General features: G+C 59.2%; 1 protein-coding gene across 6 annotated transcripts in view; it reads left to right on the top strand.

Annotated features, from left to right (window-relative positions):
• RGS3 (regulator of G protein signaling 3) overlaps positions 1-11,869 on the top strand; it is an 82,405-nt gene extending 70,536 nt beyond the window's left edge. For 4 of the 6 annotated variants that reach the window (XM_051636499.1, XM_051636494.1, XM_051636495.1 and 1 more), the window contains 6 exons: positions 1,025-1,678; positions 5,247-5,320; positions 8,881-8,982; positions 9,727-9,788; positions 10,387-10,553; positions 10,644-11,869. In XM_051636499.1, coding sequence (XP_051492459.1) covers positions 1,025-1,678; positions 5,247-5,320; positions 8,881-8,982; positions 9,727-9,788; positions 10,387-10,553; positions 10,644-10,829 — 1,245 coding nt within the window. In that variant the 3' untranslated portion in view covers positions 10,830-11,869. Of the gene's footprint in view, positions 1-1,024; positions 1,679-5,246; positions 5,321-6,352; positions 6,486-8,116; positions 8,779-8,880; positions 8,983-9,726; positions 9,789-10,386; positions 10,554-10,643 lie in introns of those variants that run through there. The other 2 variants (XM_051636498.1, XM_051636497.1) reach the window with 2 other exon arrangements.
• Positions 11,870-15,210: the final 3,341 nt, after the last annotated feature.

The following is a 15,210-nucleotide window of genomic DNA, read 5'->3' as shown; positions in this document are numbered from 1 at the left end:
GCTGGCTTGTTGGAGCTGTTGGCTCCTGCGGGTGCCACATGGTCTCTGTGCTGTCCCCTCTGTGCAGAGCAGGCTGTGCTGTAGCTGGGGCTTGGGCACCTCTGGGGGGTTTCCTGGGGATGGCAGCAGCTTTTGCAGCCTGACTTCTGTGTCCAGCTCCTGGTGGTAACTGGTGGTGGGTTATAATCCATGTCCACTGGCTCTGCAGGGGGAGGAGGTGTGTACCAGCAGGTTGGCTGTCCCAGGAGGGGCTCATTGGGGTCTGCTCTCACAAGCTGGGACCACCACAGGGATACAGCCCCTGTCTGCTCCATGGGTACCTCTTTCCAATGGGATGTGAGGCTGGATGGGTGGATTCCTGGGGCTGCTGCTCTGTTTTGAAGCTGAACTCAACCCATTTTATATAGAGCTGGTGGCTTTGTTAACTCCAGCTTTCTGGTTGCCATTGGGCTTGTGAAAATGCTTGGATCTTAACTGGGGACACAGTGGCAAGTGGGTGACTTGTTAGCTGGGGCTGGTTCAGAATCATAATCCCTGTCCCAGCCCTGCAGGATCTGCTTAGATGGGAATTGCTTCCTGGAGGGAGGATTTTTCTCTGCTTTGGTCTTTCTCCCCTGCTGAGCTGGTTTTGCCCTGTTGCCTTTGGCAGGCTTTGGGCAATGGAGGGTTTTTCCCTTGGGCTACTGCTGGCTTTTCTCTTTGGAAGGGCAGAGCTTGCTCAGGCCTCTCCCAGCTGCAGAAGAAAGCTGGCAAAAAAACAGGCTCCATCCCACTCCTGCCCTGTAGCCACCAGCTCACTGCTGGTGGGGAACACAGTGCTCCAGGGCTCAGGACCAGGACTGGGTGCTGTGGGAGTGATGGGTGATGTGGGGAGGATGCTGTCCCACCCCAGCGGGGCGCCATTAGGGCTGTACAAATTGATGCCAGCCTTGTGGCTGGGATGTTAGGAGCTGAGAAGGCTCCTCAGGAAAATGGCCAGAGAGAGATCTAGGGTGTTTATGCCTTTGTCTTCTCTTATGGGCAGATGCTGGAGACGGACGCTGAGAAGCCAGGGCAGATGCACTCAGAGGATGGGAAGGCACCAGCGAGTGCTGCTCCTCTGGCTGCAGAGGCACCAGCTCTGGCCGAGCCCTGGGAGGCTCTGGGAGCCACCCAGGGTCCTCTCCTGCTGGAAAAGCAGCCAGTAGCCACCATGAAGGGAGAGGAGCAGCCCAACTCCCTGCCAGCCTTTGTCATCCCGGAGCTGCGGCTCGACAGCACCTTCAGCCAGAGCGCGGCAGGCCCGGCCGGCAGCCCCACCGATGGCGAGGAGGAGGAGGAGGAGGAGGAGGAGGAAGATGAAGAGGAAGATGAGGAGGACGAGGAGGAGGACAGCGACGAGCACTACTTGGAGAGGAACGAGGCCAAGCGCAGCAGCATGATCGAGACGTCAGGCTGCCAGCCCGTCCTCACGCTGAGCGTGCAGAGCTCCCTGCGGCGCCGCACGCACAGCGAGGGCAGCCTGCTGCAGGAGGCCAAGAGCCACTGCTTCACCTCCGACACCACCCTCAACTGCTCCGACAGCCAGGGCACCAAGGGCCACTGGGCCCTGCCCTCCCCCAGGACCCTCAAGAAGGAGCTTGTCAAAAACGGTGGCTCCATCCACCAGCTCACCCTGCTGTTCTCTGGCCACAGGAAGGTACGTGGGGATGGGGGAGTTCTGCAGTGGAAGTGTCCTGGCATGGGGCCTTCCTCTCAATGGGCACAGCAAAGCTGGCATCTGAGGGGCTCTGAAGGTCCCTGCCACTGGCAGTCAGGTCTGGGAGATGTTTAGCACCCAGAGCCAGCACGCTGGTGGCTGGGCATCTGCCACCAATGTGTCCAGATCCTACAGGATCCCATGTTATAGAATCCCAGACTGGTTTGGGTTGGAAGGAACTTTAAAGATCATGCAGTTCCAACCCCATGCCATGGCCAGGGACACCTCCCACCAGCCCAGGTTGCTCCAAGCCCCATCCAACCTGCCCTTCAACACTGTCAGGGATGGGGCAGCCACAACTTCCTTGGCCAACCAGTTCCAGTGTCTCACCACGCTCACACTAAAGAATTTTTTCCAAGGGCATCCTGGAGAGCGGCTTCTGCTGAGACAGGAGGGAGAGGTGCACCTGTGTGTCTGCACTTGCAGAGAGAGCTGCTCTCCGTGGCGGGCACTGGGAGAGGCTGGGCCCTGAGGGCCTCCAGTGACTGTGTCCCTGCTGTGCTGGGGGATGCCAGCAGCAGGGTGGTCTCTGCCTGTGCCAGCCTCTGCAGGGCTCAGGCTGTTGTGCAGGGCCCATCTCAGCAGACGATGCCGGCAGGGATGCAGAGGAGCCCGGGGCCCCTGCAGCAGCAGCTCTGCACTGAGCTGGCCGTGCTGCGGGGCTGCCTGTTGCGGTGTTCCCGCTGCCCCGGGGGAGAGCTGGCCTCGCCTGGGCTTCTGATGTTCACAGAAAACCACGTCCCATTGCAGAGACCGTGGGGGAGAAGTGCTGCGTGCCCCGGGCACTCTGCTCTGCCCAGCCAGGCTCCTGCCGAGCTGCAGCTCTGCCGGGGCTGTGGCTGCTGCTCTGCTTGCCTCAGGAGCACGGCTCGTGGCTCAGGAGCACGGGACGAGGCTCAGGAGCACGGGACGAGGCTCAGGAGCACGGGACGAGGCTCAGGACCATGTCACGCTGCCGGGCAGCACCTTGCAGAGCACAGGACCAGACTTCGTGCTGCTCCCCAGTGGCTGGTACAGAGCCCTGCGTGTCCGCAGTCTGGGCAGCGGGTGCTGTGAAACCCGTGATGGGCTTAACCCTCTCCCTGTCAGGCTCTTGCTGCTTCAAAAGCTACCTCTGGTGTTGTCTCCTGGAGCACTTTTTGTGCTCAGGGCCCCCCGCCAGCTGGTGAGAGCTCTTAAAAATCTGACAGGCCGGTCAGATGGGGTGGCTGTGCAAAAGGGTGGTACAAAACCTCTTGGGGGCTGGTGCCAGCAATTGTGGGCTGGGGAGGTTCAGAGCCTTCCCAGATCCTATCAAGAAGGAGCATCTTTTGGCAGGGACACCCAGACTGCTCAGTGGGGGTGCAGGGGAGATGGTGGCAGTGTCAGTGTCTGGCAACAGTGTCTCGTTAGGGCTGCCAGTGAGGAAGGAGGCTCCTGGGAGGATGTTTCCCAGTTCCAGAGACAGGGAGAGAATCTTTCTGCTGCTGGGGAGAAACTAGGCCCTGCTCCTGCCCCCAAGACCCCCCCCACCTGTGCTCTCTGGGCTGATCTGGGAGGATGTTTTTCAGAGGGGGCAAACCAAGCTCCTGGATTAAACTGCGCTGGTGGACATGAGGCAGGTTTTTCTGGAGCAGGACCCAGGGCAGCTGGTGGTGAGGGCAGGGTGGCTGCAGGACCTCCTGGTGCCCCTGCTTCCAGCCCTACAGCAGTTCTGTCTGGCCTTAACCCCCTGGGGCACCCCATCCCTGCTCCCATGGCACCCTGTGCTGCTTCCACAGCACCCCATACTGCTTCCATGGCTCTGCCTCTCCAGCTGCCCATGGAGGTTGGTCCAAGGCTGCTGGGGAGCCTCAGGGGAGCTGGGCATGGGGCTGGTCTACAACATGTGCAGGTTTTTTGGGCTGTTGCCATCCCCTGCTCACCTTTTGGAAGGACTTTAGTTGGGCTGTGCCTTTCACCTAGTCTGATGAAACCCTCCAGGATTTCTGGAGCAGGACACTGATGTACAATTCCCCTATGGATCCCACCAAACTGCCAAGAACTGGAGATACCTCCACCCAGTGGCCTCTACAGCAGGGCCACAGTGTCCATCACAGAAACACAGAACCACAGACTGGTTTGGGTTCTCCCATTAGACCAGGTTGCTCCAAGCTCCATCCAGCTGGGCCTTGGACACTTCCAGGGATGGGGCAGCCACAGCTTTGCTGGGCAACCTGAGTCAATGCCAAAGTACTTGTTGGGTTTTTTTGTCTCCTCCGGGAGCCTCCCATTTTGTTGGCCCTTTTAACACTGTGGTGCCCAGCATCCCTCCCTGCTCCCTCCTTTCCCTGGTGGGAGCTGCGAGGTGGTTGTTTTACGACCAGTTGGTGGCCAGGAGCACTGGGACTGCCTTTTGTCCCCGAGCTCGGTGGAGCCTCCCTGGACAATGGCAGGAAACGCGCTCCGGCTGCGCGTCGCCCTGGCCAGCCCACCCGCCGGCCGAGCTGCTGGGGAAGGTGCTTTGCAGGGCCTGCATTGTTTGGGGCCCATAAACTCCGGAAACCTGGGCGCAGAATGGAAGGAAGTGTCCAAAGCCCAGAGCCTGGGGCCTCGGGGCTGCCGAGTGGGTTCCCACGGCACAGCCGCATGGCAGCCCCCGCTGGGCTTGGCAGGGGGTCCCGCTGGATCATGGAATCACTGACTGGTTTGGGTTGGAAGGACCTTAAAGATCATCCAGTTCCAGCTCTCCTGCATGAGCAGGGACACCTCCCACTAGACCAGGTTGCTCCAAGCCCCATCCCATCTGACCTGGAACACGTCCAGGGATGGGGCAGCCACAGCTTCTCTGGGCCCCTGGATGCTGGGCCAGCTGTGAGCAGCTTCCAGTCTCATTCAGGAATGGATGAATTACTACAGCCCTCTGAGATATGGGGGTCCCCATGCCTGGCCCTAGGCTGCATGGCTCTGGGGCTGGCCCCAGGTCTCAGTGCCTTCAAGGTCCACTTGATTTGTTCATATTGCTCTAGGGTGATGGTCACCCTCTGGGTGCTCCTCAGACTTGAAAGCTGCTGTGATATGATTCCATTATGGCTGAACTGCTCTGATTTTTCCTGCTTGGGGACTCCTGTGGGACCTCTGATTGATTTTGGGTGCCCAGTCTGGTTCTGGGGGTGCAAGGTTCTCTGCAGGTGTGGAATGGGTCCTTGTGCCCACCTGAGACTGCAGGAATAGAAGCATCAGGGATGGGGATGCGAGTGTCCTCTCTATCGGAGGTCCCACTGTCAGTGTCTTGGACCTAGAGGGGCAGCTGAGCCACCAGCCATGGTGTCTTTAGATGCTCCAGAGATACCATGGGCTGGAGGTGGCATGGGATGAGTGGTAGGAGGCCAGAGCTTGTCCTACTTCACTGCCACAGGGGCTGTGGGGAAGGAGCCCTGTGGAGGTCATGGCTCTGGGCTGTGTGGGTGCAGGGACTGCGGGGGGTGCACACTGGTTGGTGACACTTGGAGTCAGGATGATCCAGACACTGTTTTTCTGTCCCCCCCAGCTGAGCGGAGCCGATGGCGAGTGCAGCTGTGACGAAGGGGACGAGACCTCCCTCAAGAAGCGGAGCAGGAGCCTGTAAGTGTCACATCCTGGTGGCATCAGGGTGTGCCAGGTCTGTTTGCCATGGCCAGACACCTCAGCTGAGCCCCACTGGTCCAGGCAACACTTGGGGCTCCATGTCATGTTCCCCCAAGCTTTGCTGGGCAGGAAGCAGCCAAGACAGATGTGGACCCCGGGTCCCACTTCTGGTGGGGAGTTACGGTTTTTGGGCAGGGGAGGGACATGGCACAGCCCGGCTGGGAGCAGCCCCTGTTTGCCTTGCTCTGACAGAGGAGGTGAAGGAGCTGGTGGTGCAGGGAAGAACCTTCCCTGGTGCCAGCAAAGCTCTGCTCCAGCAGCACCGGGTTCAGGCAGAGGACATGCAAGGGGTGAAACGTGAGCTGGGGCCTCCTTTCTGCTGGCCCCATGCTGGGGGGAGGAGTGGGGAGGTTTGGGGGAGGTTTGGGGAGGAATGGGGAGGTTTCCCACCATGGCAGCACATTGCAGTTTGGAGCACCAAGCGTGGGGATGGTGAAGGACATTTGCAGCCCCTCCATCTCCCCCGATGAGGTTTTGGGAATGTCAGAAAGTGGGTCTGGACAAGGCCGAGGTGGCCGTGGCCTTCACCTCCCAGCGGTGCAGCTGCAGCTGGGTGGGAGCAGCAGCAGGGCCGATCCCGGGGGTGCTGGAAGGAGCCCCCCACAGCACTGGCCGCAGTGGGGTGCTGGGATGGGTCCTTCCCTGCTCCACGTGTCTCGGGGCAGGTGGAGAAGCCGCGGGTGGCCGCGTGTGCAGCCTCGAGGGCGGGAGAGGCTCTGCTGCCCCGCACGCCTCCCGCCCAGCTGCGTGCTCTTAGCTCTCTTTTCTTCTTTCCCCCTCCCCGCGCAACGCTGGAAATTAAAACGAATCCCTGATGATCTGACGTTCCCCCCAGCCCCGCTGCACTGGGGGGGCGGGGAGGGAGGGTGCTCAGCCGTGTGTGCCGGGTCAGGGGCGGGTGCGGGGAGGGGTTTTCTCCTCACCTTGAGGCAGCGGCGGATGCGCCGGGAGCCGCTCGGCACCGCACCCGCCGGCCATTGGCTGCGCTGCGGGGCTGCGGGTATTTATGGTGCGAGGGGCCGGGGCTGGGCACTCGCCTTCCCTCCCGGCACTGCCCCATGCACCGCGCCATGGTGGACTTCTCCGAAAAATACCTGGAAAGGTAGGACTCGAGCTCCCTGCGGGGACCGGTGCTGTGCGTTTGCAGGGGATGGTTTGGGAGCAGCGCAGGGTGATGGGACTAGACGTGGGCACAGGGCCCCGGTCACCTTAGAGTGTGGCTTTAGAAGGGGTGGCAGAAACGAGCAGTTTTTTATGAAACATTGTTTTTGAAGTGGCATTTTATATTGCAGATCAGCTGTGACTGGGGGCTGCGTGTGTGTGTCCATGGGGCTGGGGGCTGCGTGTGTGTGCCCATGGGGCTGGGGGCTGTGTGTCCCGTGGCTAGAGGCTCTGTGTGCCCACAGCTGCCCCAGTCTGGTTTTGTGCCCCTTGCTATTCATTTCCAAGTGTGTGCAAGAGGAGCAGCGGGTTTTAAGTTGGGGAACATCCTTAGGTGCTGCTTGCTGCTGTTACAGCCCGCGAGCCTGTCACCTGCCAGCCCCAGAGCCTGGTGTGCAGCAGAGCTGCTCCCTGCAGCTGGCTGGCGTTGTGCACGTGTGCTGGGCACACACACGGGGCTGGCAGAGCTGCACGGCTGCCTTGCTGAGCTGGGAACACTGCTAGAATTGTGGCTGGGGGCTGCGTGAGGTGGCCCATCCTTGGCTGCCAGCATTGCCGGCAGCGTGGTGATGGGAGGCAGATGGTGTTTGGAGCCTGAGGCTCCGTGTTTGGATCCTCTTTTCCCACGTTAGTGCAGAGCCAGTACCTGGCAGCTGGCAGCACAGGGACCTGTGTCCTGCTGGAACCACAGGCCAGATGATGTAAAGGCAGCAAAACTGCCTGAGCCCCCCATGAGGGTGCAGACAGCACAGGGAACTGGGGGGCAGTTGCTCTCTGAAACCCGTCCATAGCTCAGGGTGCTCATCACCTTGCAGGACTGAGCCCTGGTATTGCTGCAGCTATTTTTTATTTCCAGTGGGTTGCTGTAGGCTGCCCAGGGCAGTGGTGGAGTCCCCATCCCTGCAGGGCTTTGCAAGCCGTGTAGATGTGGTGCTGAGGGACATGTTTAGTGGTGGCCTTGGCAGCGTGGAGTTAACTGTTGGACTTGATGATCTCAAAGGTGTTTTCCAACCAAAATGATTCTGTGATTCTATGATTTTACCCTCCTGGGACTGGGGAGAGCTGTGGGTCCAGGCAGCATCACTCAGGGTGGGGACACCCTTGCCTGGCATCCCTCTAATGTCCTGGGCATGGCTTGGTCAGGCAGAGGTGGCTCCTACAAGCGTCCTCGTGTAGACCCACAGGTGTGGGACCATGTGAGGTAGCAGGGGGTGGCTTTGCCGTGTCACCCTGGAGTCCTGGTGGCACCTCCAGCCGGGGTGCAGGACGAGCATCCCGTGCCGTGCTGCGTTGTCACGCAAGGGCCACGAGGGGGCAGCATTGTCCGCGCCGCGCCCGGCCCCCCTGGCCCCGGGACCCCCTGCCAGGCGGGGCTGGGCTGGGGGGTCCCGCTGTCCCTGGCACTTGCCAAAAACCCGTGCCTGCCCTTGTCCTGGTGGCAGATTTCTGGGGGAGCCGGGAGCCCTGTGTCTGGGTGTATGTCATCCTCTCTGTGCAAGGACAGTGGAGCGGGGAGCCGTGCAAGGGGACAGCACGAGGGGTCTGTGCCCCAGCACCCCTCTGTGCCACGTTCTGCCTGTCCCCCCCCCGCCTCCCCTGCCATGCACATGTCCCCATGGCTGTCCTGGGCTGGTACCAGGGGAGTGTGAGCACCAGCAGGTCACGCGTGGGCTCCAGCCCTGTCCCGGGGGGGGGGATGCTGTGACACGCTGCTGTCCCTCTCAGCTCCCAGCCCCTCTCGGCCCTTCTGCCGCCCCCGCTGCCTTCCCCGGACGCCTGCGCTCTAAAAATAGCCTCTTAAATCCCCGCTGCGGTTATTTTCTCCACCACGATTATTTTCCCTCAGTCTCCTGAAAGGCCCCACTATCCGCCCTCGGCGTTGATTTTTCCACCTTTCCTCGAGTTTCCCCAGCAACGCCGGAGCTGTCCGGCCTGGCGGCGGGGCTGACACAGCCCTTCCTCACTCTCGCCTCCTTCTCCCCGCTCCGCATTTAAAACCTCCTCCGAAGCCCGACCCTCCCACTTCCGCGCCGGGCGGGAGCGTGGGACGGAGCGGGCGCCAGAGCTCCCTGAGCCTCTGGCCCCGCCGGCGGCTGCTCCCGGGCTGTCCCAGCAGACATGCCCTTTTTCCGGGACCTTTCCAAGCCCCAGCCTCTGGAGTTTCACGCCGAGATGCTGCTGGGTGTCCAGAGACCCCACAACGGCAGCTTGCAGCGCCGGCACACCATGAAGGAGTAGGTGACGGGATGAGGCTGCTGGAGGGTCCCCTGGGTGCTGGGGGGGGATCCTTCCCCCGAGCCCCTCGCCCGCCTGCTCAAACTTGCTTTTCCCTCTAGAGCTAAGGACATGAAGAACCGGCTGGGGATTTTTCGGCGGCGAAATGAGTCCCCCGGGGTCAACCCCTCCAGCAAGCTGGACAAAGTCCTCAAATCGCTCAAGTAGGTGCCGCGAGCGGGTGGTGCGGGGCTGGGGGGGCTTGGGGACCAGCTGCGGGGGGGGCTGAGAGTCCCCTCCGGGGAGGCTGGGGACGCCCCGCTGGGGGAAGCTGTGAACAAACAGTTTTTGTAGCTGCAGGAGAAGGAGAAACATTTGTTTTTCCTGAAAATTGCTCCTTCCCCGTGGGTGGGAGGGAGGTCCGTGCCCTGGAGGCAGCACAGTGGGGGTCCAGGCTGGAAATTTCCCCCGGTGCTGCTTTCTCCCAGTGCCTGGATGGGAAACTTAGGCTGCCTGGACGATGGTTTGAAAAACCACTTGGCTCTGGAGATGCTCCAGCAGCCAGAGATCAGCCCTCCCAGCTCTCATGCCCAGCGGCTTATCCCGCTGCTTGAGCCAGGCAGCTGGAATCCCACTGTCCCGCAGCCTCCCAGGCATTTCCCAGAGCTTTCCCAGTTCTTGCTCAGACACCCCGAGTGGCAGCACTGCCCGCACAGCCCTTTTTGTATTGGAATTTCTTCCTGCCTGCCTAAAGGCAGAAGTTTCCTTCCAGCAGAGCCACCGTGGTGCTGCCTGGCTCTGCCCACGGGTGCTCTGGTGATGCTGGTGCTGATGTGGGAGCCGCCCCGGCTGGGGCACATGGAATTCCTTTATCATCTGGGAATGTTTTGCTCCTGCTGCATCCTGGCAGGCAGCGAGTGCGGATTTGGCAGCTGGGCTTTGCCAACACGCTGTCCCTTCTCCTGCAGGCCCACTCCTGAGGAAGCTCTCAAGTGGGGGGACTCCCTGGAGAAGCTGCTGCTGCACAAATGTAAGTGTTTTCCTGTCCCTTCCGCCTCCGTTCGCTGCCGGGGGAACGTCCTGACACGTGCATGGATAAAGCTGGGATTTCCTATGTTAATCCTTTCCTGTGTTTGGGGGTAGACAATGAGAAATGTGGCTGCCCCTTGTCTGCAGCCTGTCTGCTCCTGCCTGGCCCAGGGGGGGAGTTTTGGGATAGGGAGCAGGGAGGAAAAGGCAGGGATTCATGCCTGAGCAGGGCAGTGGATCCATGAAGCAGGAGCTGCTTTAGCCCATTGCACTTCTCGTGTGTCACAGCTGGGGTGCCCCATGTTGTGATCATCTCCCCATTGCTGCCCCTGCTCCAATCCCAGCCTCCCTTTCCCAGCTCCTCATGCATGCAGCTGGGCTGAGAACTGTGGATTCAGCACATGGATGGCTCACATTGCTGTGCCTCTGCTGGCAACACTGTCACTGCCTGCTTGGCACAAGGGCTCTCGGGGGTTTTTTAGGGGACAGGGCTGGGAAGTAGTTTAGGTGCCATCTTTGCAAGGTTGCTGGGCTGAGGGTCTCATGGGGCTGTTCCCCACTGGTGAGCTGAGAGTAGAGACGTGTGTCTGTCCCTGCAGATGGACTCGCTGCCTTCAGGGCCTTCCTGCGCACTGAGTTCAGCGAGGAGAACCTGGAGTTCTGGCTGGCCTGTGAGGAGTTCAAGAAGATCAAATCCCAGTCCAAGATGGTCTCCAAAGCCAAGAAGATCTTTGCTGAGTACATTGCTATCCAGTCCTGCAAGGAGGTGAGGGCTGTTTCCCCTGCAGGTGTGGGGCTCTGGGGCATGGCAGCTGCCCGTGGAGCCTCTCACCGGCGCTGGTCTCTCCACCCACAGGTCAACCTGGACTCCTACACGCGGGAACACACCAAGGAGAACCTGCAGAACATCACCCGCGGCTGCTTCGACCTGGCGCAGAAGAGGATTTATGGGCTCATGGAGAAGGACTCCTACCCCCGCTTCCTGCGCTCTGACTTGTACTTGGACATAATCAACCAGAAGAAGGCCAGCTCCCCGCTGTAGACCCAAGGGCTCTCTCGGGGCAGGCTGGGAACTGTGTGTTTACATGAAACGGGGCGGCAGAGGGGCCGGGGGGAGCACGCCTTCCTGCTGCCCTCCGTGCCCCCGAGCCAGGTTCTTGCAGCCGAAGGGTGTGGGGCAGCTGGTGGCACCGAGCACGAGGCTGAGGGGACCAACAAGCCAAGCAGTCTGGTACTGCTCCATCGCCCCGTCTCGCCATCGCTGGTACGACGCCTCCGGGGTGGCTCTGGCGTGGGTTTGAGCCAGGAGGGAAGCCCCCACGAGACTACTGTGAAGCATGAGCTGTGAGTGGTGCTGGGAAGGCAACGAGTGATCCCGACCCGGCCAGGAGGACTTTTGTGCAGGGCTCCTGCAAGGGGACAACATCAACATCTTCCCTGGAATAAAAGACTTGGGAACTGGACCAGCCCCACGATGCTGCTGTGCTGCCCCGTGCCGGCGATGCCTCCCAGCTCCCCCCAGCAGCTTTCCCGCGGGATCCCGGCTCTTCCTTCGCTCGTGGCGAGCGCCGGGTCCCTCCCCAGAGGCCTGCAAAGCCTCCTGCTCCCACCCCTGGTTTATTTATTGACCTCCTGTAGCTGGACGCCTTGCCATGTAATAGGAAATCCTCGTGTCCTTTCCCGAAATTACAAGTGCAATATTTTGCGTGTCGCGGCAGAGCTCTGACCGAGTGGATGCCTTTTATTTTTTTTTTCTTGCCGAGTGTGTTTGACATTTTCTAAGTTAGCAGGTTTTATCTGATGAAAACCCATCCCCCGGCAGCGGGGCCGCTGGGGGAGCCGGGGGGTGTGTCATGCCCTGACGACGGAGAGTTTGGTGATGGAGAAGAGCAGCTCCGTGAATCAGACGCTCTCCTTACTCTGGAGAACCATGGTGTGTTTTGAGAGGTGGGGGTTGTTGCTGACCCTGGCTGAGCTGGATGGACGCGCTGCCTCCAGCTGACGGTGCCAAGCATCTCTGCAGCTAGCAAAAATACATTGTCATGGTCGTAGGTAAATAAAAGGAGAATATCATTCCTTGTAGCTGCCTTTCCTTCCTGGCATGTTTCTCGGCGCCGGTGGAGCTGAGCTTCACCCGGGAGCCTGAAATCCTGTGGCTGCACAACTAGAGATGAGAAAATCTGGTTGTGCAAATTTCTGAGCTGTGTTTTGTGAGGGAGCAGTTGCCAGGTGCTCCTGAGGTCAGCCCTGGGTGTAGTCCTGCGGGAACACAGAGAGTTTTGCCCCAAATGAGGCTGGTCCCAGGGAGAGTGTTCACTGCTTGAACACAGTGGGGCCTCTGAGCATGGAGATGCCCAGAAGCATGAGTGACCTCGTGTAGCTCTGGGTGCCTGTGGGAACACACCAAAAGAAGCCACTGAAAGCCCAGTGGTGATGGTTCAGGTCCTGGCTGTGTGGCTTGGTGGGGTGGCTACTCCCCCAGCAGCTCCTGGGGCTGGTGAAAACCTTTTGTAAAGGCCCTTCATGGTGTGGCTGGGAGCTGAAATGTCTTGTGCCTGTCACCTGCTTGTGGTCAGCCTTGGGTGGCTCAGATGTGCATTGTCAGGGGCTGCTGTGACCCTGTCACTGTCCCTGGGACCCAGTGAGTGGGTGCAGCCTCCCTGCGAGCGCTGGTTCCCAGCTGGCTCATCCAGGGCAGAGCCTTCTCTTTCTCCCAGCACTGCAGAGAGTCTTCATCTGGAGTCACCATCCCTGGAGGTGTTCAAAAAACATGTAGATGTAGCACTTTGGGTCATGGCTTGGTGGGCATGGTGGTGTTGGGTTGACAGTTGGACTTGGATGATCTTGGAGGTCTTTTCCAGCCTTAGTGATTCTACGACTCTGTGATCTCCTCCCCTTCCCACTCTGGACAGTTTCCCTTCATATCTGCCCCCGACACAGATTTTCTTGCCCTTCCTCCCCTCTCTCCATCACCCCTGTCCTCTTGACCTCCCCTCAGTCTCAACCATCACTGCTGGGAAACTGTCATTGCAGGATCACTTGGTTGTGCTCCCACTCCTCCCAGGGCAGCACACTGGGGAGACACAGGTCAGGGCCTTCCTCAACACCTTCTCTGTGCCCTGAATGTCAGGCCCAGTGAGTCCTGCTGTAGCCATTGGTGATGCCCAGGAGCATCCAAACGCTTGCACTTTTCTTCTGTGAACAATCTGAGCTTGTCTGGCAGCAAAGGCTGGAGCTTCTGGGGGACACACAGTGCAGGAATCTGGTGCACAACTTGGAATAACCACCACTGACCTGCCTGGGGATGGTCCCTGCAGGGGACAGAGGCACTGGTGGGTGTGAGAGGCAGAGAAATGGGGACCTGGGGGGACTCCCTGGAGAAAACGGGAATAGCCCTGTGGGAGAGGCAGAAATCTGGTTATGGCTGTAAGAGAATTTATTGCCACAGGCCAGGTTAGTGTGAGTCACTCTGCAAACACCATCCCCAAGTTCCTGGGAGGAGCTGGACTGCTGGGAGAGGCAGGGCTGGGGTGGGAGCTGGAAATGCCAGGTGCTTGTCCCATGTTTTGCTAGGATGGTCAGTCCCTCTGCAACAGGACAGGTCTCATCATGGACCCTGCAATGGACACCACAGCTTTGTTCCCTCTGTACCATCATCTCCAAGACTTTGTGCTGCAGAATGAAGGGTGTGAGAAACTTGGGAGCACCTGGATGGGAACTGGATGGGGATGCCAGCTCACGGAGGGGGTTTGGTGTGTGGGGACATTGGTCAGACTGGAGATACAGTCCCACTGTCCTGAGCAGCTCCTTTTCCAGGGGGGATCAGGGGACAGGGAGCTGCTGGGGCTGTTCTGGGGTCACTGAGCTTACAGGATGAGCAGAAGGGGGACAGAAATGTCATTTAGCACAAGATCAGATGCCAAGGTGAAACCAAATCAGGCTGCAAGGGATCTGAAGACATCGAGTTGTTGATGCCAACGTGATGAGCACTGAGCCTGGGAACTGGGTGTTCCTAATTCCTAGTTTGAGGCACAGCCTCAGACCAACCTGAATTGCTGGCAGCTGGAGGGATGCTCCCAGATAGCCCTGGGGAGGGAGAAGTGGCCTTTTGCAGAGGATAAAGCCATTACCTGCACCCAAGCCACCAGCACCCAAGCCGTGAAGGCGATGGGTGGCACAGGGTGGTGGCAGCAGGAGCCACCACCTGTGTCAGGCTCACCCTGAAGCCCGTTTCCCACTGTGACCAGAGACAATTTCCCAATGCTGGAACTGGTGCCTTCCAAAGAGGGCAGGACACAGCAGCAGCCCTTATCTCAGCAGATAACAAGGACTGATCCCAAAGCTAAAAATTCATGGTTGCTGAGTTGCAAGTGGTCACAACTCAGCCATGTTTGCTATGAGCAAACAGGGTAAAGTCCAGCCAGACACAGGTGCTCTCAGGTCAGTCGTGGGATGAAGCTCACCATGCTGAGGGCAAAGTTCCCCGGGGAAGGGATTGAAACTTGGGAATAATCACCAGAAAGTGCTGAGTGCTTTAGTAGGTTCCAAAAAATGCCATGACCCCATAGGTGAAAAAGGCTGCTGGGAAAAATGTCTTGAGGTCCTGAGTTTTGCCACTCCCTCAGGGATGAGGAGGCTGGGTTGAATCAAAAGGTCTTGGGGAGGCTGGTAAATCACTTACCTGTCCCAGGTGATGAGCCTTGACCCTGCAAGTGCCATCAGCTCAGGGTTTCACCAGCTTCTGAGCGTGGCAGCCAGAGCATTGGGGTCATCTGTGATTGACCACAGCAAAGTAAAGTTCTGAAAATAGCAGCTACAGGAAAATACTGCCCAAGCTGCCAAGCAGCTCTTGGCTGGAGACATCCTGGGAGAAGCTGATGAGCAGTGTGGGTGTCCCTCACTATGTCCTTGGGCCAGCACTGCTCCTCAGCCACAGCATCCAGGGAAGTGTTGTGGATGCTCCAGCAATGCACAGCCTGTGCTGGGCTTCTCCACAGCACCCAGCCCACAGGATAAACTTATCCAAATAAACATAACTTTCTACTGAGAAAAAGAATTCCTTGGACCCCTGATTAGACAAATGCTCTCAGAATAGCAACAAGGCTACTTTATAGCCACAGACTAAACATGGCTCAACAGTGAGATACTGAAACTGCAGCCACAGGAATTCCCCGGCCCTGGTGGAACAGCTGATCTGCTGTTTGGGTTGCTCAACCCTGCTCTGAAAGTTATTAAGACTCCTCAGGGGGACACTGACCTCCTCAGGAGGTGGCCAAGAAGCACAGAAGCCACCACCCACCCCAGGGCCCTGCCATGGGAACACCAGCCTGCACGGCGGGGCTGGAGATTGGGGTTGGTTTGAGCTTGTTTGGGGACTTTGTCCTTCGGGCTTGATGAGGACCAGGAGGGTGCAGAGATATCTT

Source organism: Apus apus, chromosome 19 (assembly GCF_020740795.1).
Source record: "Apus apus isolate bApuApu2 chromosome 19, bApuApu2.pri.cur, whole genome shotgun sequence".
In the NCBI taxonomy this organism is placed as follows: domain Eukaryota; kingdom Metazoa; phylum Chordata; class Aves; order Apodiformes; family Apodidae; genus Apus; species Apus apus.
The sequence above is the reverse complement of the archived record's forward strand: the minus strand, read 5'-3'. Positions and strand labels throughout refer to the sequence as shown.